At 34.6% G+C, this 25,972-nt stretch overlaps 1 protein-coding gene across 1 annotated transcript; it reads right to left on the minus strand.

The window, feature by feature from the left end:
- Window positions 1-9,738: 9,738 nt before the first annotated feature.
- On the minus strand, window positions 9,739-25,614 carry LOC121726009 (FMRFamide-related peptides-like). The gene is made up of 3 exons (XM_042113225.1): window positions 25,556-25,614; window positions 11,337-11,464; window positions 9,739-10,678 (listed from the first exon to the last, which is right to left on the minus strand). The coding sequence occupies exons 2-3, from the start codon at window positions 11,462-11,464 to the stop codon at window positions 10,252-10,254; spliced, it is 555 nt and encodes a 184-aa protein (XP_041969159.1). The 5' UTR covers window positions 25,556-25,614; the 3' UTR covers window positions 9,739-10,251.
- Window positions 25,615-25,972: the final 358 nt, after the last annotated feature.

Below are 25,972 nucleotides of genomic sequence, written 5' to 3' on the forward strand. Positions count from 1 at the left end.
TGCGGAATGAGCCGTAACCTATAAGGACAAGGGATTGAAATTGGGGGTTAAACGCAGTATACTTTTTTTTAAACGCAGGAGAAACTCTTTATAGGTGTCCTGGGTTGAGGATGTGCCTCAGTTAAGCTGAAGCACCCCAGGGGTATTTGGACTGGTCGACGAGAAGCGCAAAGTTTACCCACTAAAACTGTTTGACATCTGATCTGATTTGCCGTGAACCGTATACGGAGTGATATCCTGGATCTGTCAAATACAGGACGCCCTCCCTCCTACAGCCCTCCACGACGAAAAAGGACATGACTTTCACCAAAGTAAGGGAACGCTGTAGGAACAAGCACGTGTAAAAACCTGTAAAGGGTAGATCACTTACGATTAAAATAAACCGCTGCTCATTGACGCTTTAACGAGATTTGCCCTGAGAATAGGTTTATACTAATACATGTTTATTTATAGCGAGCACGTGCTCCTACTCTCGTGAGCAAACTCGTATGCTGTTTTTACTATATCTTACCGGTTTATATTATTTAGAAACTAGCAGATTGTAAGCAAATACTAATGTTCTAGGAGACCCCATTGTTTATACAGGACAAAACTAAGTGTTATGCTTTGTCCTTTATTTTGTCCTTGACGACCTCTGTGGCTCAGTGGTGAGCGCGTTGGTAGCTCAAGCCGGGGGTCGCGGGTTCCAATCCCGCCGACGGAACAAAAAGTTTTCAATGTTCCCAGGTCTGGATGTATATTAAATATGTGTATGATATAATAAAAATCTTAAATATATGTATAGTATAAAAGTATTAAATATATTTCCGTTGTCTGGTACCTGTAACACAAGTCCTTTAGGTATTTAGCACGGGGCCAGACTGACGTGGTGTGAAGCGTCCATAGATATTATATTATTATTATTTATTATTAAAATACTATTTTTTTGATAACTGTTTATTTTAACTTTATTAGTTACGAGCTTTTGCCCGCGGCTTCGCTCGCGTTAAGAAGTGTTATTATATACAAACTTGCAGCCCCTATTTTAATCCCTTGGGATTTATCAATTTAGAATTTATCAAAATCCTTTCTTAGCGGATGCCTACGTCATAACATCTACCTGCATGCCAAATTTCCGTCCAGTGGTTTGGGCTGTGCTTTGAATTTAGGGTATGTTATTCGAATATTCGAATACTCGTTTTATTCGAATATTCGACGATTTTATTATTCGAATATTCGCCAAATTATTTTTCGAATAATTCGAATAGTAAAAATATTTTTTTATTTTTGTTTAAAATGCTATCAAACATAAAATTAACATGGAATAAGAACATAATTAAGTTTATTTCATAAAAATAATATTATTTATGAATATTCTACATCTTTAATGATAATATTATAATATATAAATCTGTTTTTAGTCTAATTAATGAGTATACGACCATTCATCATTTACATTTTACATCCTTTCTTTTATTTAAGGACGCTATCACAAAAATTACGACAAAAATTAGCACTACGAATATCGACGTTAAGGACATTAAAATAACATTCAATATCGCCTTTCTCTCTCCGCTTTGTTGATAGGGCGAAAATATATGAAGAAATTTGAGAGCATTTTTTATTTTTCTTATAAATGGAAATGTTACTTATTTTTATATAAAATATTTAGCTATTCGTATAGGGGACTAAATAAGCATCATTTTTTTGTATATTTATTTTCCTTAGTTCAGTGTATTTAGCTATAATGGTACCTAATCAGACCCCATTTTTTATATTTTGCGATTATTGTGATGGTTAAAACGTATTTTATGTGAAAATTTTGTATGCGGCTATAACATTTTTATGGTATAGACGTGGAGATGAATGAATTATCTTTCATTTGGAACCAAAATATCCTCGCAGTGTGACTCCTAATTCTTTAAAATGGTACCGGAAAATTGCTGATATTTGTGAAAAAATGTGATAGCGTCCTTAAAATATACATTTTTAAAGTGTTTCACGATAAAAATTAACTATGTCATTTACAAAGATTTATGTTGATAAAAGTAAAAATTAGAATGCTTACTTCGTAGTATTGACGTACGAAGTTTTTTGTTACTTTTGTTCAGAGTTTTCAGCATTTTTCAAAAATGTTGAATTATTCGAAAACTTTTGTAAAATATTCGAATTATTCGAATAGTAAATTTGTCGAATAATAACATTCCCTAGCTTTCATAGATCACCATGTCAGTCAGTCACCTTTGAGTTTTATATATATAGATTACATAAGACATGTATAAAATACTCATGTTAGACGCAAAAACAGGATCAGGAAGTGTCTGTTGACAATTGACATTATGATCATGACAGATGTAAAATACAGACTATATAATAATACTAAGCAGGTAAGTTTTGATAAAGTAAGGCACAATGATAGCGCAGTCTATAATAATGATAATAATAATGATAATTAGACCGCCTTTAATAATAATAAAAAGTGAAGTCGACCCGCTCACTCCATTGTTTTCGAAGTATTTTAAAGTTTTACTTGTCCTACAAGTATAAAAAAATATATATTACACATCATTGAAGATGGTAACACTGAATAATTTATTATTAAGTAAATTTTTTTTGTCCAATGAAATCATGGCGAAATGCAGTTTCCAGTGGGATTTAGGCATTTAAAATAATGTTATAAACTAATATGACGATGTTAAACTATAATATAATCCTCTCCCTTTGAACTCAACACTCTGATGTCTTTTTGTTTTAAAGCAACCCAAATATTTCTAAATGTCGTTCGACCCTTTTCAGAAAACCCCACTTAAACTTATCTGTTCAAATATTAACCTACCCTCCTGAAGCCTAAGTGTTAAGTGTCTTGTGTTATCATATTTTCAAGTTTTTTTTCATAATTTTGTGTTTTTTCAATAATTTCTATTAACACTTTCGCTGCGGCACTTGAAAATGCAATATTCCATTCTTGAAAATGCAATAGAAAACTTTACAGTACCTTACAATATCGTCCTGTAACGCACCAGTTACAGGACGATATTGTAATGTACTGTAAAGTTTTCTAGTGCGAAACAAGACTGATTTGTCCGGTATACAATTATTTTTAAAACTCGTATTTCTCATTCAATTTTTATTTTTCGACATTTCTTTGACTTTAATCTATATCTTAAAACCTTGAACTATAAACATTTTTTCTGGTTCTAAAATTGGACAAGTAATTTTTTACTTATAATGTAAAATATCTTACCGGACTTATATATGTCATGTAACGCACCAGAAGTGGTAAAAGTTTTCGAAAAGTCGATAAACAGATGAAAACAAATATTTATCGATATAATTTTTATTTATAAAGAAAATTAAACTTTATTTTCAGGGGCTTTATTAAAACAAGCAAGACAAAAAACTTTTTTACATTCGGCGCACATTAATTTAACTTTAGGCACCTTTTTTGCTTTGCATTTGTCTGGTCAATCAAAGTATGTAGGCCCAGGTGACGTAGTATATATATCCTTTAAAACTTTCATTTTCTTAGGAAATATAACTGGATAAATATAATATAGGATAATGATAACTTACTAAAAGGTCGCTTTTAGTAAGTTATCATTATCTTCCACTGTTTCTTCGAAAATTCCCGCTAATATGCTTAAGGAGCGCCCTTTTATTAACAAAACTATTACGTTAATAAAAGGGCGAGACAATGTAACTAATATCGATAAACATCTAATTACTAATAAGATCTCCTCACCAAAAAATACGCCCTCGCCTACAGTGCGATACCGGACATGCACATACAAGTCGTATTCGTCCGGTAACGCATGGAATGCAAAATGTTTTCTTTCTGTACGTACAGGGCAAATATGCCATGTACCTTTTTTATTGAAATAAGACCGTCTGAAGTAAGAAGCAATAATGTATATTTATCTCTATTCAACTCACAGAATATTATGCCTAAAATGGCGCCGCACCAGCGCGCAAAACTAGTTTTTTGACGCCCGCACCAGGGGAGAGTTCATTACCGGCTAAATGTGTCCGGTGCCGCAGCGAACGTGTTAAGTACCTATTTTAACACTTATGCTTAGTACTTATTTTAAAACTCTCTTAATTCAATACTTTTTAATAGAATATGACGCCCACAACTCCGTCGCGCTATAATTATTTCATTTATCGCCCGGGAACCGCACATTTTGCCGGGATAAAAACTGGGACCCAAGTATCTCCATACCAATTTTCAACAAAATCAGTTGACCGGTTTGGCAGTGTCTGTCTGTCTGTAACCTTTTTAGGTAACAGACAGACAGACACACTTTCTCGTTGATAATATTAGTATGGATTTACATTGTTGTAAAAAAAATCAATTTAAAAATATTATAACGAATTTGTATTTTCCTTTGCGTTTGATGTGAATTATTATTAGACTTTTTCATAATAAAAGAATTGATTGTTTTGGGATTGTTAATTATAAATCCAATAGCATTTATATTAATAACCAATAGCTGTAGCCTGTAAGCCGATTAGAACAACTAACAAAAAACATCGTGCGATTTGTTAGAAATAGAAAAACAAATTAATTTCCCTGTATAACTGCGAGTATAATATACTTAATATAAATATAATTATTTACATTGTCATTTGTTGAAATATAAGCGGTCAAAGTTGTAGTAGTAGTAGTACAAACAATTATGAAGGAATAAAAAGAAGGTAAGTATTTCAGCTATTGAATATCAAAAGTTAGGTACTTCATAAATCTATGGTTTATAAATTATGTTTCAAATAGGAAAGATTAGGTCGATTTTGCTTTGAAACTACAAGACTAACCACGCACTCAGAGACATAATATATAATTATGATTAACCTTCAATTTAATGGACAGTTTGATAGATAGTGTATGGGGCTTATGTCAAAATTTTGAATTAATTACAATTATGTAATTAATGTTCCACTCTGAGTGCGGCAGTAAGTTTACTAAAATTAGGCACCGATTTTTAATTTTATAATATAGAATACAACATAGAAGATCCTTTTGCATTTGAAGCCGCCATCAACTTTTTTATAGAGCGGTTAGTAAGCTATCACTAAGCATACGTAATAGAACACTAATAAGTAATAACTATATATGCTTTACGAATGATAACGTATTTGGTTTTTAATTCAAATATGAAAATAGTCCACAAAACTTTCTTCACAATGGTAAACGCGTGGGTGAGGACTGAGGACTGAGGACAGAAATATCCAGCTAAGTATCAAATCAATTTACAATGATGGACAGCCTCATAATAGCTACCACACGGATTTCGATGACAGTGGTCGATAAAACGTCTGCAGAACTAATAGGGTCAATTCAGACCACAATGCGACGCGTAGATGCATATTTTCTAAATAATTTGTACTGAATTGACAGATTTCGTGAGCGTGAGACGTCTTGCATCTGTCAAATCCATACGCGTTGGGGTCTGAATTGACCCATAGCACAATAGACATAACTACCAGTAGTTCGACTGCAAAGAAACGGACAGGTTTCAATATCTGTCAAATTCGTCGGGTTTCACTAGGATTATGAACGGATTGTGCCTCGCGCTGGCTGATATAATTTATTTTTAAATATTTAAAATAAAGATTTCAAAATTGGATTCTGTCAGTTTTAATCGCATGTGCCAAAACACAAACAACAATACGACCAAAGAGGAACACGTCCATCGAATATGTCATATTTTTAAATTCGTAGGTGACAAGTTAACAACCCTAGCGACGATTTTCGTCATAATACGTCAAATTTAAAATTTTAACATCAGTTCTAAGTCGGCATACTTTATCATTCTGTCTACTCTGTTCCTTTCCTTTCCTTTCCTCAGTTCCTTTATTCTCATTACCCAGTGGAATGAGCAAACTTCTAAGTGATAAGTATAACATTGTCCCAAATAAACTTGGAAACAACAGTTTTCGTTGTTCCGACGCGGAAATCGAACACATGAGCTCTATCGATATACTTATATTTAATATTAGAATATAGCCATGCATAATATAATCTATCTTACGAGTGTGTGATCCATCGAAGTAACAGAAATCGTCAAGTGATACGTCAAGCCGATCTCTGTAACATCGATAATGCAATTCATGATTATAATGAGATCAATCTATTTGTCTTCGTTTCTCCACTTTTTGTGGAGCTATTAGACAAATTGTCAGCTACTCATTGTGACGCATACAGCCATGAAAATATAGCTGGACCTATTGTATGTGTTGGAAAAGTTTGTCTGTTCACACAAAGCGTTGATGAGCATTTTTTCGCTGATTCGCAACGTAAAGGGTAATTTTAGGGTTCCATACCCAAAGGGTAAAAACGGGACACTATTACAAAGACTTCGTTGTCTGTCCGTCGGTCCATCTGTCCGTCGGTTCGTCGGTCCGTCTGTCTGTCTGTCCGTCTGTCCGTCCGTCCGTATGTGTGCCTCCAGGCTGTATCTCAAGAACCGCTCTAGCTAGACTTTTGAAATTTTCATAGATTGTGTATATATCTGTTGCCGCTATAACAACAAATACTAAAAACAAAATAAAATTAATATCTAAGGGGGGCCTCCCATACAACAAACGTGATTTTTTTGTCTTTTTTATCGTTATCAGTAATGGAAACAGGTGGGCACTTGAAAGTTCCTGGGTCATGGATGTGTATTAAATATGTGTATCATATAATAAAAATCTTAAATATATGTATAGTATAAAACTATTAAATATATTTCCGTTGTCTGGTACCTGTAACACAAGTCCTTCAGGTACTTACCACAGGGCCAGAATGACGTGGTGTGAAGCGTCCATAGATATTATTATTATAAAATAATATTAAAATAAAAAATTACTAGGGGGCTCCCATACAAAAAACTCAATTTTGGGCCTATTTTTGCTCTATAACGGTACGGAACCCTTCGTGCGCGAGTCTGACTCTCACTTGTCCGATTATTTAAATAGTTAAAAATGCTCTTTCTAAATTCAAATTCAAATTCTTTAGCATACAAAATGCGAGAACCAAAATCAGTTCAGGTTTAACTAACACTTTTTTTTACGTTTGGAAATGCTATCGGATAATTTATTTCTGGAGTTATTTGTAACATTAAATCTTTGTTGAATAAGTATTAATTTTTTGAGGATTGGTTAATTTTTTCATTGACACTGATGGTCGTTTCTAAAATTAAGGTCAATATCGAGATGTTTTCCCAATGTGTGTGGAACTGTTTCGCATACAGGGACGAAGGAGTAAAGTGTCGTTTCGATCGATCGTCAAGAAAATCGTCCAATCGATCTTTTGAACGTAAAATCGTTTGCGATATTGCTACACACGTAAAATTTGTCGTTCGATTTTAACATCGAGGAGATAAATCGTTACGATAATTGTCCCGTGTATGGCCACATTTAGAGAAATTATTTGATTTTATTTCTCTGGCTTAAAATGACAGAAATATATAACTGGCCATTAAAATGGTATTTTCACTTAAAACTTGTTTCTAACGAAAAATAGTTTACAATATTCTGTGAAACTAACAGCAATGAGCATTATAGTAGAGTGTATCTAATTATATAAAATTAATTTGAGTAACGAGGTGCTAATAAAATATAAAACCTGGCAATAAAAGCAGTATAATGGGCAATCAGCGGCTACATAAAGGCTCAATTACACTCTGCTATGTTTAATATGACTCGAATAATGGCAACACTTAAATTACATTTACTAGGTATCTTTTTTCTCCTTCCCGAAGGCCCGTCGTTGCAGTGTCGTCTTTACGACCCTTGAGCATCTATTGTGACTCCTTCGCATTAGAGTACCGTCCCCAACCCAGTGCTGTTCTTTATCTTGCTGATTTGTATTAAAGGAGTCAGAATGACCGACACAGAGCAGTTCTTCGGAAATATTTTATGAAGGCTTTCTCACATGTAAAATCTACCGCAAAGTTTTTGAAAAAGTGCATAGTATAATATTAAGCATATTAATTCTTTCCGCGTTCTCGTTGATACAAAAAAAAAGTGTGGAAACTTGGAGTTGGAGATAATTCGTATTGACAACAGCAACAGGAAAACCACACCTTGACATACGCTAGTCCGGTTACCGGTATAGATTTTTTCGACAAATGGTTTGATATGACGTCATTGAAATAGTCGCAGACGACGCTGCTGACTTGTCACGTAGGTATAGTAAAAAATATATGACAAGCGGCAGCTTTCAAGACCGTCTAGTATTACCACGTCAACTCTGTTTTTTTTAATGAAATAAGGGGGTAAAAGAGCAAATGGGTCACCTGATGGAAAGCAACTTTCTTCACCCATGGACACTCGCAGCATCAGAAGAGCTGCAGGTGCGTTGCCGGCCTTTTAAGAGGGAAAAGGGTAATAGGAGAGGGTAGGGAAGGGAATAGGGGGGGTAGGGAAGCAAGCTGTAAATAGCATTTTTTGCGCCCTGTGCGAGCTTCTATAACTGCGCCCTTGGTTTTTTTAGATAATATTATAGGTACCCAGAGCAATGCTATATATGCATAGGCCTCACTGGTCTGGCCATTCTTGCGCCCCCCAGAGTCTACGCCCTGTGCCTGGGCACCGGTGGCACCGCCCTATTTACGGCACTTTAGGGAAGGAAATTTAGGGGAGGGTAGGGAAGGAAAACGGGTTGGGGATTGGACCTCCGGTAAACTCACTCACTCGGGGAAACACAGCGCAATCGCTGTTTCACGCCGGTTTTCTGTGAACCCGTGGTATTTATCCGATCGAGCCAGCCCATTCGTGCCGAAGCATGGCTCTCCCACGTCACGTCTGGTATTACCTTATACAGTTATAGATGTCCAGTTACTGTGACCGAGATAGAGTGTAGGCTAGAGTATACTGTATCTTTTGGTATTTCCGAAGCGTCCCAGGTCTTGTCACTTTAAAATTTATATCATTGCTTATTACTAGCGAATTCTGAACTGATAAGGAGAAACAAAATTTAATATGTCTAGTGTAACACTAACGTTTAGTCCTTAAATAGTAAATTTTTAGTGTAATTTGCATTATCTGATGTTGTTATCAAGATTTTCTTGAAAGAAAACTCTGATAAATAAAAGGAATGCATGTGCGACTGTGGGTTATAGAATATGAGCTTCCGGTATTTGTAACAGATCGGATACTTAATTGTAAATAATATTTATTTTGTCCATAAACAATTGGCGACTTCATTGCTATGCAGCTCAATTCGTTTTTTGCTGGTCTTATTTTGTAATAGAGCATGGTTTTGACTTTGTGTTTCTTATTTCACCTCTGTCGAATGTTCAGACAATGTTCTTGACTGTATCAATACATTAGCACTGATAAATTCAATTAGGACAAAATAAATGTAAGTCAAGTTTGACGTTAACTTTATTTTCAAATAAAACTGTTATAAATTTCTCACAAGTTATATATTGCTTAATATCATAATAATTATTATATTAACATGAAGAAAGAACATATAATAATATTAACATGAAGATAATTTGAAGTGAAAGCGTTCGAAAATGTTACCAGCCTTTGTTTCGAACACTTTCAACGAGCTCATACATTTAGAATTACACAAAATACAACAATAATAATGATATAAAGCGTAAAAAAGAAATAAAAATATATGAATAATAGAGGTAATACACGGAAATAAAGAAGTATAAAATAGGTTTAAGTAATTTAAGGGATCATAATAAAACTAAGCTAGAATAAGTAAAAAATTTAATACAATTTATACAAGGTAAAATAATTGTTACTTTAACAATATATATAAGTATAGTTTTAAGCGCATCTTGCTAACCGTAACAGATTATGTACTGTTAAACAGACATATAGACATTCGTAACTATTATAAACCTTTATATACATTGAATTTTAAAATATGTTCCAATATCGAGGGCACACTACTAAATATTAGAATACTCTTTTATATTACTTAAGTCAGTCAATAACATGCGACGAAGAACGATCTAGCTTCAACGTTATCACAAAATAAAGCAAACTTTTTCATCATTTGGCGTCTGCACATGTTAATGCGAGATTGAAAATGAGCGGGAAAATCCAAACGTCATAAAGTATTTACCGTCGATTTTTGTGCATCAGTTTTGAGCGTACTTTGAGAGTCTACCCGAGAAAACCTTATTCTCTATCAGAGTATAACATTAGAAGTTAATTGACCAAGGATCGGCTACGGCGACAATTAGAGTGTTAAAAATAGTAAAAACAACCATTTGGTGAGTCGTAAAATATCGTATCATTTGGCACTATCAGACTGATATCCCCTTACGACTGGCAGTCGGGGCATTCGGCGGATCGCTTTTTCCTTTCGTCGAGGAATTCCTCCGAGTTGGTGCCGAGTTCCTCGCTGTCTCGGCCGAGCCTGATGAAGTGGTCCCTGGCGCGGTGCTTCCTCTCGGGGTAGCCGCTGACGTCGGAGGTCTGCTCCACGGCCCTCTCGTTCTCTTCGGACCTCCCGAGCCGGATGAACTTGGGGTCCCGGCCGAACCTCACGAAGTTGGACACGCGTTTGTCGAGCGGCGAGTCGTAGTCGTTTTCAGAGGCCCTCAACAGGGACAGGAGGTCGTCCGCCGTGAGGGCGACGGGTTGCGATCTGCCGAAGCGGAGGAAACTGTTGCCCTTGCGGGTGGGCCTCTGGAGCGCCTCTCGTATATCCGCCGCTGACGGCTGTGCGGGATACGATCGCCCGAAACTGTAAAGCGATTTAAAATTATAAATGTGTACCCCTTTAGAACTAAATCTTAAGGTATAATTGGAAGTTTTACTTTATGTAATGTAATAAAATTTGTACTTAATAATATTTTACTTCTACGTATAACTTGTACAATTTAAATGGCTTTATTATTCAAATTTTCTAATCAACTTTTTGTAAATCGAACATCGTGGGAGTGTATTAAAATGATTAATACGCAACCCTTGTGAATACTCTATAGGTCCATGCGGTCCGACCCCGTATAATCAAGAAAGTTGGATTGTGTAATCTAAAATATATTCTCTACAAATATAACTAGAAAATCTTTGACAAACAGCTTTAACTTAATATAGTTCAGTGCTGTCTTTTTACGTTTCGTATTTTTTAAAATATCATATATTTCGTGATTTCATCTTTTGACTAGATGTCGCCCGCAACTCCGTTCCGCATTAAAAACTATCCTTTGTCATTTTGGGTCTCTCAATGTATCTAAATACCCTTGAAGAGCAAACACACAGACTCGCATAAAGCATTAGTAAGGATAGAATCGCAATTTAGTGTTGCTAATTATTATCCCTCTACATTTTTAATTTTTCTTTCTTGTTATAATTATAAAAATAATATGATAAAGTCTTTTATCAGAACTTACTTAACATACCGTATCATGCTTCTGTCGATGGCGCTTCTCCGCCGGGCCTCCAGGCCTGGTGATCTTCTGACTGGGTTGCTGACGACACCCGCGATGAGGCACAGCACCAGCGACAGTGTTACCACTCTCGAGTACATCTGGAAGAGAATTACACAATTTAGATAAAAACTAAAAGCAGTGATTAAGGATAAAGCAATGGTCTTTGGCGTCTCCTGAAAAGGGGAGAAAATAATCCGTTGTTATATTGTGGCAGAATAATAATAATAATCAAGACGAACTTGCTAACATCAGTATCGGGTAAGTTCTGTCTATATTATATTATGTTAGTTACTTTTTCACGCAAAAATTACAGTGTTCCGTAACACACACATATTATTTACAAGGGCGGAGCCACGAGTAAAACATAGTTTAATCCGAAATGTTCGAAAATGTCCGGTGGTAAAGGTCACAAAATTCAATTCCAAATTCCATAAAGGTCACAAATATGACGTGATAAATGACAATATAAAACTATAGCTAAAACACGTCCTCAGCGAATGAAATAATCAATTCCCTTTCACAGAAGGTAATGTATTTCCCGAAGCGTCTAGATGCATTAAAACAAGGTTATTGCTACAGACTTTTCGGCGCCAACTCCCTGCAAATGTCAACTGTTTCTGTTTTTCACTTGAACTTGCTAACTTAATTTTAGTAGCTCTATGAGAAAACGTTTTTCTGACGTCAAAAAAAGTGAATACGACTAAAACTAGCTGAAAGCCGAGCTTCGTCACATCTTGACTGATTGATAATAACACATCTACATATTATATCATTATGTATAAAAAACTTTGACTGACTGATGATAGCACATCTACATACTCATCTACATAATATAAACATAGACGAAGGAAATATCTAGTCTCTGATATAAATTAAAATTACTATGTTAATAGCACAAATCAATAGGCGTGATAATTTTTCCGTAAAGTTTACCACAAAATGTTCAGGTTGTGGGATATACTAGGGCTGACTTCGGTTGCCTTAATAATGTTTAAATCACGAAAATGCAAAAAAAAAACAAATAAAATATGTTAGTGTCAATATTATTTAATGTCTAAGTTTTCTGTGGAAATATGAGGCGAAAATTCACATTTTTTTCCATATTTCTTCAAATTTTATTCAGCGTCTTCTTGTCGGACTGTAATACTTACAGTCCGACAAGAAAAAGTAGATGCTGTTACTACTCTCAGGCGTTAGACAATATTGTATTGCTCCAACAGATACTTATATTCCTTTGTTAGCTACTGCTAATTGCTGCTACTGCTCATTATTTATTTCAAGTTAAAACATAATATTACGATTGATCACAATAATTTATATTATACTTTATAAACATTACAGTGACACATTGTGCAAAAATCTAACTAGAAAGGATAAAGAGATTTTAACTCATTCTTTCGAATGCATATTTAATGTAGCTTCAGATTTGAAACAAAATACAAAGCAGGAATCCGATGGAATCTTCTGTCGTAATATTTCACAATATAAATGCAAAATGTTGAATGATTGTGCCACCCCGAACGAAAGAAAAGCATAACCATGCTGTATTTTGCTTCCATTTTTATTTTAACTTGTAGTAGAACAAAGAAATCAGCTGTTAAATACTTTATTTATTTTAGGCTAGTATCTCCATTTCACAAATCTTGTATCGAAAGAGTTTGATTATCAACCTTGTAAAGAACGAAGTTGTACATAAACTTCCTTTTAACCGAAAAAAGTAAACTGGTCTCTGGGGGAAGGGAAATGGTGCAACATAAGCATATCCACTTTTATTTTTACTTTACCCTAAAACTATGGCAATAAAAACTTGCCTACGCAATTTCTGCTCGTATTATTGGAATATTGCCTTATTTTTTTCCAGGTATCCAAAGACTACTAATATGAAAATATATTTTTTTATTAATGAATATTATAGTGTGTTTATGTGTATATTATAGTGTGTTTATATTATAGTGTGTGTGGTTATATTAAAAAAAAAGGGCAAAAGTCGCGCTAAAGTACAAGTCCTGAATTTGAGAAATATTTAGAAGTTGTAAAGAGACGCAAATAAATTAAAATCCATCCTTTGTTTACTGTAAATCGTCAGATTTAAATAAAATATCGTAACTCGATCGTACAATGAAGGCTCAGCCTATTGTCTGTCAGCGGATATGTCTGTCTGTGTGTAGTCTATTGTACGTGTGACCCGACAGCCTTACAATGTTTTATTGTTTTAGATATAGCCTTAATAACTTAGTGTTACTTAAATGAACTGCCTACACGTCTTAAATGTTGTTACTACTTGGAATGGTAAAACCTTTATTTTCGTTATGTCTGTTGTGTACCAACCGAGTAAGTGACTGTACAAATTGGTATATCTCTTCTGTCAATATGAAATTGTTTAATCTGATGTTTATACGAATTGATGTATCCGTCACTGGATGTATGAGTAGATATTTATTTCAGGGTAAGTAATAATTGATTATTCTGGTAATGCTAATGATAGTACTATCGTAATTTGTTATTTTTGTTTCGATTACGTTAGTTATGAACAGAGTATACTTCATTAAACTTTTTAATCGGGACTTAACGCAACTTATTTAAGTAGTAATGCTACTACGAGTACATACTTTTTCTCGACGTTTCGGCGGTGTTGCAACGGTATACTTCCTTCATAAGGTGAAAAGACGCTTTTACCTGACCCTCAAATAATATGTATTAACTATTTTTTTTAAATTCAGTTATTTGAATTATTAAAAAAGTAATTTTTTATATTTCAAATAGAACCCATTTAGACCCACTGTGAAATAAAACACATCTCTAGTATTTATAGTGGACTTTATATTTAGGTAGAAGTGTTTTTTTCCATAACACATGATTATATTATGGTCATTATTCATTAATTACCATAAAATCAAAATAGTTCGCAACTAGACCGTATGTCTAAATAGCAGCTCGGCAGTTTCGGGAATAACCACATTTAAACGTTTTCGCGTCCATTTGAGTGTTTCCGAACGCGATATATTTTGTTCGAAGTAATTTGAGTATAATGCTCTTAGCGGTTTAGTGGGTTGAAGTAGCACGGGAACTCTTAATGTGCCTAATTATCAACAGCCAAAACTGTTTTAATGACAAATTTTAACAATCGTATCGTGCGCCATTTTCTTCGTAGCTAATAACAACATAATAACCATTTAAAAACACAAAGACTAAATAACGTTTAATAGCCTCTCGAGAAAGACAAAAGATTATTAAGAAGCCACACACAAAAGAAAATACATACGCTTTTTGTACTAAAAGCGGAGACACAATTTATTGCAAATTGTTCTCTGGCTTTCTGTGATTCGCTAATTTATTATTTAATTTAATTTCTGCGGAAAATTTTGAAACCGTGATTAATTTTGTAATCAGTTTAAATTGTGGCGCGATGTTTATTAGATTAAAGCTAAGTTATTTATTAACTGATTGAAAATAGCCTGAATAATAAACTTTAAACCGAATGATTGATTTGGGCGGTAATCAATACCGTGAACAAGAGGGAGTTAGTACTACTTAAGTGTTCTTTTTACAGAATTTCTAAGTTGGGATTTATTTGCTCCCACCGTAGAGTCGAGACAAAAAAGTTACTCATTTAAAATATGAAATAACCTATTTTAAAAGAGTCATTACGCATTTTTAATGCAATGTAAAATACAACGATCGTTCTTGTAAGCAACTTAATTTAATTTACAAGTTACAACATCATCCGTTTTCAAAAGTTGCTCCTTTTTATAGAACGTGGAATTTAATCATACGAGACGCAGGAGGGCTTCAGATTTCAGGATGAATATTATGATTAAAATTGTCGAAACATAATTGGAGAAATATGCTGACGTTGTCCGATTGTAATCCCGACGTTCGAAGACGTATCGTATTTAGATGTATTAAGTCTTTTATACACGAATGTCCAAAATATTTAATTTTTATACGGCTGATATTGAAATATATTTCGGCATCGTTTCAATTTTAGGCATTATATCGAAATTCACGTGCCAAAATGTTTTTATTAAACAGTATGTAATATAATTCACAGCTGGTTATCACTCATATTATAATAACCAGCTGTGAAACCGGAGGCAGAGCAATACACGTTGTTAATAGATTCGCTAATTAAATAATTTTAATAATCTTTAAAATTTATTTGCAAAACTGTCGCGGGCCGCACTGATGGCCATGGATTGCTCGTATCAAAAACGATAGCCTTCGCCCATGGACACTTGTAACAACTGAGAAGTTAAAATTTTAGATTGTACAGTTTTATCATAATATGTGTGATCCTGAATTTACCTCACTCACTCCGAACATAGCATAATATTATTATCAAGTGTTCCAAAGCATAGCCCTTCCATATTTGAAAATGTTTTTCTGACTTTTTAGTTCATACTATGAGAGCGACCGCAGAATTACAATTTCAAGTTGGCCAACTAAATCGCATGTATACCAATTATAGCTATAGCGACATATGAGAGCTCGCACATTTTCTAAACTAAATTATACAACTTAATAATTGGACACCGATCATATAAGAACCGCGATACCTTTCCGATTACCTACAAATAAAAAGCTGTCCAATGAAATTGTGAAACTACGCAATTATAGTCGGCCAACTTGAAATTGTAAGTCTGCGGTCGCTCTAATATTGTAAGTAGCACTAGTTTATTAGTTCAAAAGTTTTGCACATGACAGTCTATGAATGGTTATAACATGTTTCACTACCCATTGAGTGAAATTCCAAACATGATATGAAATTAAATTCAGTCATCTTATAATATCACAGGTGAAGTTTTCTTCAAAGACGTATTTAGAGGTACAATATTATGGATCACTTTTAAACATAGAAATGTGTTCTATTTTAAATTTATAAAGGTAGATCAGAAATAAAAAATCTATATTCCAATTTATAAAAGGTCAGTACATATATTTTAATAATAACCTTTCCTATTAACCTAAGGAAGCTCTACCTACATGCTTTTAGGCTATTTTAAAATACGCTAGCTCGCGATAAGCAAGCCATAAGTAGGTTGTAAAAATAATAATAACATCCGTACACTTAAGATACAAATGGTTTAATTTATTTTTCGAAACTAAATTCGAAGGTCGAAACTGAATTTTGCATCTAAATAAACGTATTTATTAAACGCAATAGTTTGTTAATAGCTTAATTAATTGTTAATAGCATAATATGACCCAAATATGTATCGAATTAAGATAATTACTATGTCACAAACAGAAGTATAATTAGTTTTATAAAGGCATCATAATATTATATTTGTTACCTCATATATTATAACGAGCTTTTGCCCGCGGCTTCGCTCGCGTTAAGAAGTATTATTATATTATACAAACTTTCATACCCTATTTTAACCCCTTGGAGGTAGAATTGATCAAAATCCTTTCTTAGCGGATGCCTACGTCATATCATCTACCTGCATGTCAAATTTCAGCCCGATCGGTCCAGTGGTTTGGGCTGTACGTTGATAGATCACCATGTCAGTCAGTCACCTTTGAGTTTTATATATATAGATATGAGGTAACAAATATAAGCCATATGAATACTTTTGACTTGTCGTTAGTTTTACTAAAAAGTTATTTCTTTAAACACCCAAGAGCTTGCTAGTGATAAATGAAAATAATGATTATTCTATTCATTATTTTGTATTGTAATTAAATAATTATTTTGGCTATTTTGTAACTTTATTTATATTAGGTCTTTCAATTAAATAAAAAAAATTAAATACGACGTTTGGAGGTGAATCTCGAATTTTTAAGTTGATATGATTAAATACTGCGATTTAATATCCACAGCCGAACATATAACCTCCTCCTTTTTGGAATTTGGTTAAAAATACTAATGTAAATTAGTAAATTGGTCGCTAATTTGAGCTACTTGTTTGAGCTACTTAAAGAAGATAAGTTCACAAAAAATATATAATCCATTTTTTTCTTGTCTCACCTACCACTGTAACTTGCCACACGATTGTCGTCGCAAATTAGTGTTTATGATACCGTAATAAAGGTATTGTCCAAATTATGTGATACGAGGGTTTTCTTCCCTCAACCTCGAGTTAAGAGAGTTTACTTGAATGGGCTATAAAGCTGACCTTTTCTAGCGCGTAATACGTTCTATTATAAGTTTTCAGATGAGAACATATTTGTATGATTTCAAATCAAAATTAATGTGATATTAAAAGATATTAGTTTGATGAAAAAGCGTGCTAGTATATTCAAGTAAGCTCGTAATAAATACTTCAAAAATACTAGATGAGGCCCGCAAATCCGTTCTGTAAAAATTCATTTATCGCGCGGGAACCGTACATTTCATCGGAATAAAAAGTATCCTTTGTCCTTTCCTTAAACTCAAAATATTTCCATACCAAATTTTAGCAAAATTGATTCAGCGGTTTGGGCGTGAAGAGGTAACAGACAGACAAAATTTCGCATTTATAATATTATAGTATGGAATGTACTGTTTTCACGCTAGTGACTATTAATATTGTATTGAGATGAACTATAAAATTAAGAATAATAACATATTTGAATAAATTAATGTCCTTGCACCCGCGTAGCAACTACGTAGCGGTCGCGTCGCAAACGCCTACGCGCTCTGTCCGTCCGCGTAGCAATCGACGTAGCAGCTGTAGCGTAGCAACCACGTAGCGGTCGCGTCGCAAACGCCTACGCGCTCTGTCCGTCCGCGTAGCAATCGACGTAGCAGCTGTAGCGTAGCAACCACGTAGCGGTCGCGTAGCAAACGCCTACGCGCTCTGTCCGTCCGCGTAGCAATCGACGTAGCAGCTGTAGCGTAGCAACCACGTAGCGGTCGCGTAGCAAACGCCTACGCGCTCTGTCCGTCCGCGTAGCAATCGACGTAGCAGCTGTAGCGTAGCAACCACGTAGCGGTCGCGTAGCAAACGCCTACGCGCTCTGTCCGTCCGCGTAGCAATCGACGTAGCAGCTGTAGCGTAGCAACCACGTAGCGGTCGCGTAGCAAACGCCTACGCGCTCTGTCCGTCCGCGTAGCAATCGACGTAGCAGCTGTAGCGTAGCAACCACGTAGCGGTCGCGTCGCAAACGCCTACGCGCTCTGTCCGTCCGCGTAGCAATCGACGTAGCAGCTGTAGCGTAGCAACCACGTAGCGGTCGCGTAGCAAACGCCTACGCGCTCTGTCCGTCCGCGTAGCAATCGACGTAGCAGCTGTAGCGTAGCAACCACGTAGCGGTCGCGTAGCAAACGCCTACGCGCTCTGTCCGTCCGCGTAGCAATCGACGTAGCAGCTGTAGCGTAGCAACCACGTAGCGGTCGCGTCGCAAACGCCTACGCGCTCTGTCCGTCCGCGTAGCAATCGACGTAGCAGCTGTAGCGTAGCAACCACGTAGCGGTCGCGTAGCAAACGCCTACGCGCTCTGTCCGTCCGCGTAGCAATCGACGTAGCAGCTGTAGCGTAGCAACCACGTAGCGGTCGCGTAGCAAACGCCTACGCGCTAAACTAGCCGTGTAGCAAGCGACGTAGCATGCTACGGATCTACGAATCATGTACTATCAATAAATAGATTCATAGGTAGATGGTAGACTTAAGTTATTTGGTCGGATTAAGTCAAGACCATGTTAATCGCTATTTGTCGGTTGTTCCTTACATAACCCGGCCAAATTAGGTAGATCCGTCATCTGCTTATGACTCAATTTCTCCAACAGTGCATTCATTTTCATAGTTTCATAGTAATTCTCAGGGTCAGTCAGGGTCAGATATACCGAGACACGGTGGTCAAGTAAGATATTTTCTCTGACGACTCACAGTGTTCTTAACGCAAAAATATCTTTATTTTTTTTCACTCGTACATTTAATAAATTATATTCCTAATTAAGAGCATGGCGTTAAATAATTTGTATGAAGTGTTGATGCAGCTAAGGGCCTCCACACACCAATTCCGACTTCGTTAACTTCACCCAATCCTCACTGGAGTGTTTGCTCGCACGTCACTCATTTAAATACTGAAACAACCTTTTAAAAAAATGTTGTACCAAGATTACAGGGTAATTTAATCGCACTAGACATTAAACTTAAATATTTACCAGTGTAGATGTACAAATAATATACTTTGCCGATTCCATACAATTTCTGTATATTGTGCGACTAAAGTGCATTACTGTCGGTTATCTGCTACAATCAGTCAACTCCCGCACTTATTACTTTCATTGAGCAGTACACACAAAAATATACCATCGTCTAAAGGATCATTTATGAATCAATTATTATGTCATAAAATGGTGTAGTTGAGTAAGTAACTCTCAGAATTGGCTTAAGATCGAAACCAATAAGCCATATTTTAGTATCTACAACGTGAATAAATATACACACATAATTGAAAAATAGAAGCCTACATCTGGCTTCAAATAGCCAACATACTTTGTGCAAAAACGTTAAAGTTTAACATTTTATAATCTTGGCATTAACCACACCGTTATAATTATAATTATTATGATATATTTTTTTAAATGAATGAATATATTATATTATGTGTGCTTAGCACTAGCGTATTCAACAATGAAACAATAACTTATGAAAACTGGAAAGTATAAAGCTTTCAAAAACTTTTATTAAACAGTAGAAAAGAACTTAGCGCTTTTTGAATGCCTCGGTAATCCAAAGTTTTTGCACTATTTCTGAACTGAATACAGAAATAAGTCCTATGGTTTGAAAAAAAGCGATTGTAAAGTTGTTATAAAGTCATAACAGAGAGGGCTTGTGTTACAATGTATTTAGGGTTCTTTGATCAATTTGTACATAATATTATTTTTTTACTTATTAAATAAGGGGGCAAACGAGCAAACGGGTCACCTGATGGTAAGCAACTACCGTCGCCCATGGACACTCGCAACATCAGAAGAGCTGCAGGTGCGTTGCCGGCCTTTTAAGAGGGAATACGCACTTTTCTTGAAGGTTTGCCGGTCGTATCGGTACGGAAATACTGCTGGTGACAGTTCATTCCAGAGTTTTACAGTGCGCGGCAGAAAGTTACGCGAAAAATGCACTGTGGAAGACTGCCACTCATCAAGGTGATGAGGATGGTATGTTTTTCGCGTGGGACGATGGCGAAAAGTTGCAGGTGGTATGATCCCGAACAATTCCTCAGAGCACTCCCCGTGATACAACCGATAGAGGATGCAGAGTGAAGCTACATCTCGGCGTAATTCCAGGGGGTCCAAGCTGTTTGAAACACTATGGCAGTCAATAATTCGAGCAGCCCTTCGTTGGATACGATCCAGAGGAAGCAGTTGGTATTTTGGCGCCCCTGCCCAGAGATGAGAACAATATTCCATATGAGGCCGAACCTGCGCCTTGTAGAGTTGTAGTATACTTTTTATGTAAAAATTTATCAATGAATTGATTTTAAAGTTTTCAGATTAAAATTTGATTGTGCTTTAAATAAAAATATAGGTTTAGGTAGCTAAAATATTTAGTTGTGAAAGATAAATTAAATGTTAATTATTTTTAATCTAATAAATTTACCAGTAACCCGTTTTATTGAACTTGAATTAAATAAATAAACTCTTGCTCCTTTCTTGTAAAAATATCCTGTGCACAAAGATAATATTATAGCCTATTATAGCCAAACAATTTTTCGTCTTTATACGGTACGAAAATGGATTAACCTTCGTTAATCCATTACGAGTAGGTAATAGGTCGCTACATAACCTAGGTATTCTTCGGAGATGTCTCACAATTAAATAGGTATATAAAACTTATATTAAAAGAAGATACTTTTTTACTTTACGCCGACGGAACCATTTTAGCAGTCAGTGGTGATTCACTAGGCTACTTCCATTTATTTCCCTGTAACCGAGTTATATACGACTGCTGTTCGTCCAATGTTTATTGCCGTACAATCGCTACATTTGAATCCTATAAAGATAGACCAACAGGGTATCTGTGCATACTATTAAAAATGCTTTAAACTTCAGTTTGCAATGCCCCGTTTTTGATTGACATAATATAATATCTATTGACTTCTATTATTAATAGTCATATTATTATATTGACTGAGACTTTTGATTGGCTAGTTAAATTGTTAGTATTCAAAATATGTACTAGAAACACTGTTAAATAAACGAAATCCTGTCAAAATACCTCAGAAAAAAAGTATTTGCATCAGTGTGTTTAACTTCAAACAGCCTATGCCATGACTTCATAATGGTAATATTTATTGTGTACCTACTCATACTAGAATAAGAATATTTTAAATAATGCATAATATTTTATTACCGAGTAACTTTTTTGTTAAAACAAATGATGCCATCACCCTTTCTTCATTGTCTCTTACATTTGAGACATTCACGAGTTTTTGAAAGGGGTAGATGTAATTTATTCGCATTCCAATGTGTCATTTCGACTCGATAGAAATGTCCGTCGAGTAGCCGACACCTCTCGTCAAGTAGTCGACGTAACTCGTCAAGTCGTCATCAAGTTACAAAACGTGGGTAGTCTGATTAAAATCACGATTCACTCGTCACTGATTCTGTGGCATCAAAAAATAATAAAGGTGCCGGTTAGCAGCGGGCGACATGACGCAACGGCAGACGACGTGTCGTCGCGACACTACTGGTTTGTATGTATTTCTATGAAATACCCTCCGCAGCTAGCGATACTTATTGATAGAAATACATAGAAACCAGTAGTGTCGCGACGACACGTCGTCTGCTGCAACTTCATGTAGCCGGCTTCCAACTTGTGCCTTAAAAGGGCGACTAACCCCAAAAATTAAACATTGTCCTTCTCTCTTTTTACACTCACGTGCCCGCCCGTCTTTCATATGCCTGGCGAAAAAGAACGACGCGGATTCATCGCCAAATTAGTTTTTTCTCAATAACTCGATAAATATACAACATTTTAAAAATTCGCTAGGTCGATTTCTCAATGATAGAATTTTATACAATGTGTTAAAATATTAACTTAGTTTAATGCACGGTTACGGAATTAAATGAAAAATTCGTGAAAATTAGATACATCTTTGTGATATTTTTCTATCGAGAAAATTTTAAGATATCGTGTTTTTGCTCAAATCGAATTCTCGGAAATATAATGTAGTATCTAAATTTAGAAAATAAAACAATTCGGGGCTTATTTCCAAGTATAAAAATGAATTATAAAATCGACACTTTATTGTTAGTCGCCCCCTTAATACGGCCGCACTCAAAGACGTTAAGTGACTGTTATACTTTTATTTAATGAGGACTATGACTACTTTAAGAAATAATTAAGTAATCATTCAATAATCTAAAAGTTGCATTGACAGCTTACATTTTAGAAACAATGGATTTTTGATTGAAAATGAATTGAACATTTTGGAATCTGGATATAATATTATATAATATATTATCCGGATGGTCCCATTGTTTCCATGTCTTCATTATATTATAAATTTGAAGTTTTGCCTCTTTTTGCGTCATATAAATACTTATCATGCTTGATGCAGATGCAAACTTCTGAGTAAGCCTTCTGAAACTTGAAGTAAAATGTGTGAATTATTATAATAGTGGCAAATCACAATTTTGCAATTTATAAATCAAGTTGTAAGAGATAAAAATATAATGTAATGTTAATAAGGTTAAATGATCCGAAGTAATCCATAAAGAAATACCTTAAAATAACTCATCTCGATGGCTGTTACTATATTAATATGATGGCACTCAATTTCATGCTCTTAAGCGTTTAAAATTTAACATTAATCGAATATCTTAATCGAGTTCATGATTGCATCCGATTTCGATTAAATGTAACATCATCAGAATAAACTGTCGTATAAATAGAAATATTCTTATTACACAGTTATTTTTCCATACAATTATACCGATATGTCAATTATACCAAGTGTTGCTCGCCACTTCTAACATTCGTTTATAGTGCCGAAAACTGAATTTATATTCTAATAATAACACCTACATACTCGTACTCACACATCATACAATATGTTAGAAACCGATCATACCAACCCTCAGCATTATACCAACAGCTAAAACATAAATTACTTTAATTTTTGTTCCGTCGGCGGGATTTGAACCCGCGCCGACCCTCGCTTGAGCTACCAACAGCCCACCAACTGAGCCACAGAGGTCGACTTCTGGGTCGACTTCTTTGTTGTTTGTGGAGATCCACACCAAAATTATTTACTAACTTGCGCCAAAACTCGTTTATTGGATGGATTTACGCAGAAACTGTACATTTTTTGTAACAGCCAGACAGACACTCTTTCGCATTTAATAATATTAGTATGGATATTGTGGAGAAGAAGATAAAAAGTGTTTTTAAGCTACACGGGTGATTTTTGGTTTAGTTTCATTATAATTTGAGGTTCGGTAGTTTTGATCTTAATTAAGTTTGTGGCTCCAACTTGTTAAAGACAAGGTAATTGGAAATCAAAAGTAACGGGTACAAATATTAACACTATTAAAATTTTATTAGTTACTAGATGACATGGTGAACTTCGTACCACTTTCTTCCCAATATAAACCTTCCCTGGACTTTCACAAACATTTTAAGACTAAAATTAGCCGAATTGATTTAGCCGTTCTCGAGTTTTAGCGAGACTAACAAAATTTAAAAATTATTTTTATTTTAAACTAGCTGTCCCGGTGAACTTTGTGTCACTTTAAAACCTTCCCTGGACTTCTACGAATATTTTAAGACTAAAATTAGCCCAATCCGTTCAGCCGTTTTCGAGTTTTAGCGTTAAAAACACAATTGAAAATCCATTTTTATATATATAGATATTTTTTTTAATATTTCAGTACTCTTGATTGTTAAATAAACTAAACGAACTAAAAATATACTTTAAGTACAATGATTACGACTTTCCGTCGGTACTGCATGTTTTGTCATTAAAAAATCAATGTTTGTTATTTCAGTAGGTCTAATCTATATTTGTGCCAAATTTTATCAAAATCGGACAAACTGTGATTTCAGCGTCCTATCAAATAAAAAAAACTTTCTTAGTTTTGAACAAAAATGGATCATATTATGAAACTCTAAGCTAAAGATTAAACTTGAGAGTTCTAATCTTAGTGTAGTTGTACGAAGTGATAATTTCGGTCGACGCCGAAGAGACAACAAACACAACAGTTGGTTGTCGGTGATTGTGCAGGAAATTGTTTTCCTCGCAATATCCACCAACAACAACCACACTATTGTCACTATAATATCATAGAACCTGAGATTACTTGGTTGTATCCTATATACACCTAAGTGATAAGATAATATGACTGTGTATAGTGTTCCTTATATTGACTTCACTGTTTTGTCGTATAAAAGTTTAAAAAGTTACTCTTTTAGCGCTGCTACTTTCACGATCAACTCCATACAAAGGCCACATGTATGGAGTTGATCGCACACCCTAAAGTATAATCACTTAGTTTTGTTACACTCTGTATAACATTAGTTATGTATACTGAATAATAAAAGAAAGCACACTTGAATATTTAACAGTTTAAATAACAGTAAGTTATAGATTTCGAATTAGTTATGAAATTTTTATCTTTCTATAGTTTTTTTTAATTACCTGCATTTTAAAAAGTGTAGTATACATTTCTGATTTCATTGAATAATTTAAACATCAAATAATAATTTGATGTTTTCCGATTATTATATTCATTTCATTTTATTAAATTATCACTACAATTTTAAAATTCGTAGCGCTTATTAACTTTAAAATATTTAATTTTAAAACAATTTTGTAACTGTAATATTTCTAGATATTTTTGAAATGAATAGTATAAATACAAATTTCTAATTATTGTTTGACTGCCGCATTAATAAATTAATAAAAAATTGGGTATAAAATATATTTTCCATTATTAAGATATTTTGAAGAAGTGTATATAGTTTCAAAACTAAATTTAAAGTTTTTTCATGATCCAATTACTAAAGTAAGTATATTCTATTTAAATGCACGAATATTGCAGGGATTTAAAATAGAAAATATTAATTATATTTTATTAATAAATAAGTAGAACTTACAACAAAACAACAAAGTATGCAATTTTGTTTTGACGCGAAATAAGTATATTTTTAAGTCGACAAAATTGCAATGTCGCATTAATATAATATTAATTGCAATCATATTATTATCGAATAACAACTTAATTAATAAAACTAACTTTATTTTACGTCATCACCTACCTTCGAATCACTAGCACTCGCGAAGTAAGTTCGACCGCGTAGAGCGTGTACGGCGTAACGCTAGCTCTACGGTTTTGGTGTCGCAGCCGGTGCTACGGGGCTTATATGTGGCCACCCCATGGTGACGTCACTTGGAAGATCACCAAGTGGGCTGGTGTAGTGTTGCCAATGATAGGTGTTGCAGATTTATTGTATTAATTTATTGTTTTCTTGAGACCAAGATGACTTCATTTGAATATGTGGAGTAATTATTTTAGTGGAGAGAAGATTAAAGTGCTTACAAAATTCCTAATGTTCCTAATTATAATTAAAATTTTATTAAAAATTAATGCACACAAAGGTATGTACAAAAGCGGACTCAAATGCAAATCTTCATAAATAATTTTATAACAACGTAAAATATAATATTGTCGCTTC

This window comes from Aricia agestis, chromosome 4 (assembly GCF_905147365.1).
Source record: "Aricia agestis chromosome 4, ilAriAges1.1, whole genome shotgun sequence".
Classification (NCBI taxonomy): Eukaryota; Metazoa; Arthropoda; class Insecta; order Lepidoptera; family Lycaenidae; genus Aricia; species Aricia agestis.

Excerpts from the sequence above, each read along its gene's own strand:
- LOC121726009 (XM_042113225.1), bottom strand. The coding sequence starts at position 11,464 with ATGTACTCGAGAGTGGTAACACTGTCGCTGGTGCTGTGCCTCATCGCG. Across the intron at positions 10,679-11,336 it reads ATCGACAGAAGCATGATACG|TTTCGGGCGATCGTATCCCG; the intron begins GTATGTTAAGTA and ends ATCGCTTTACAG.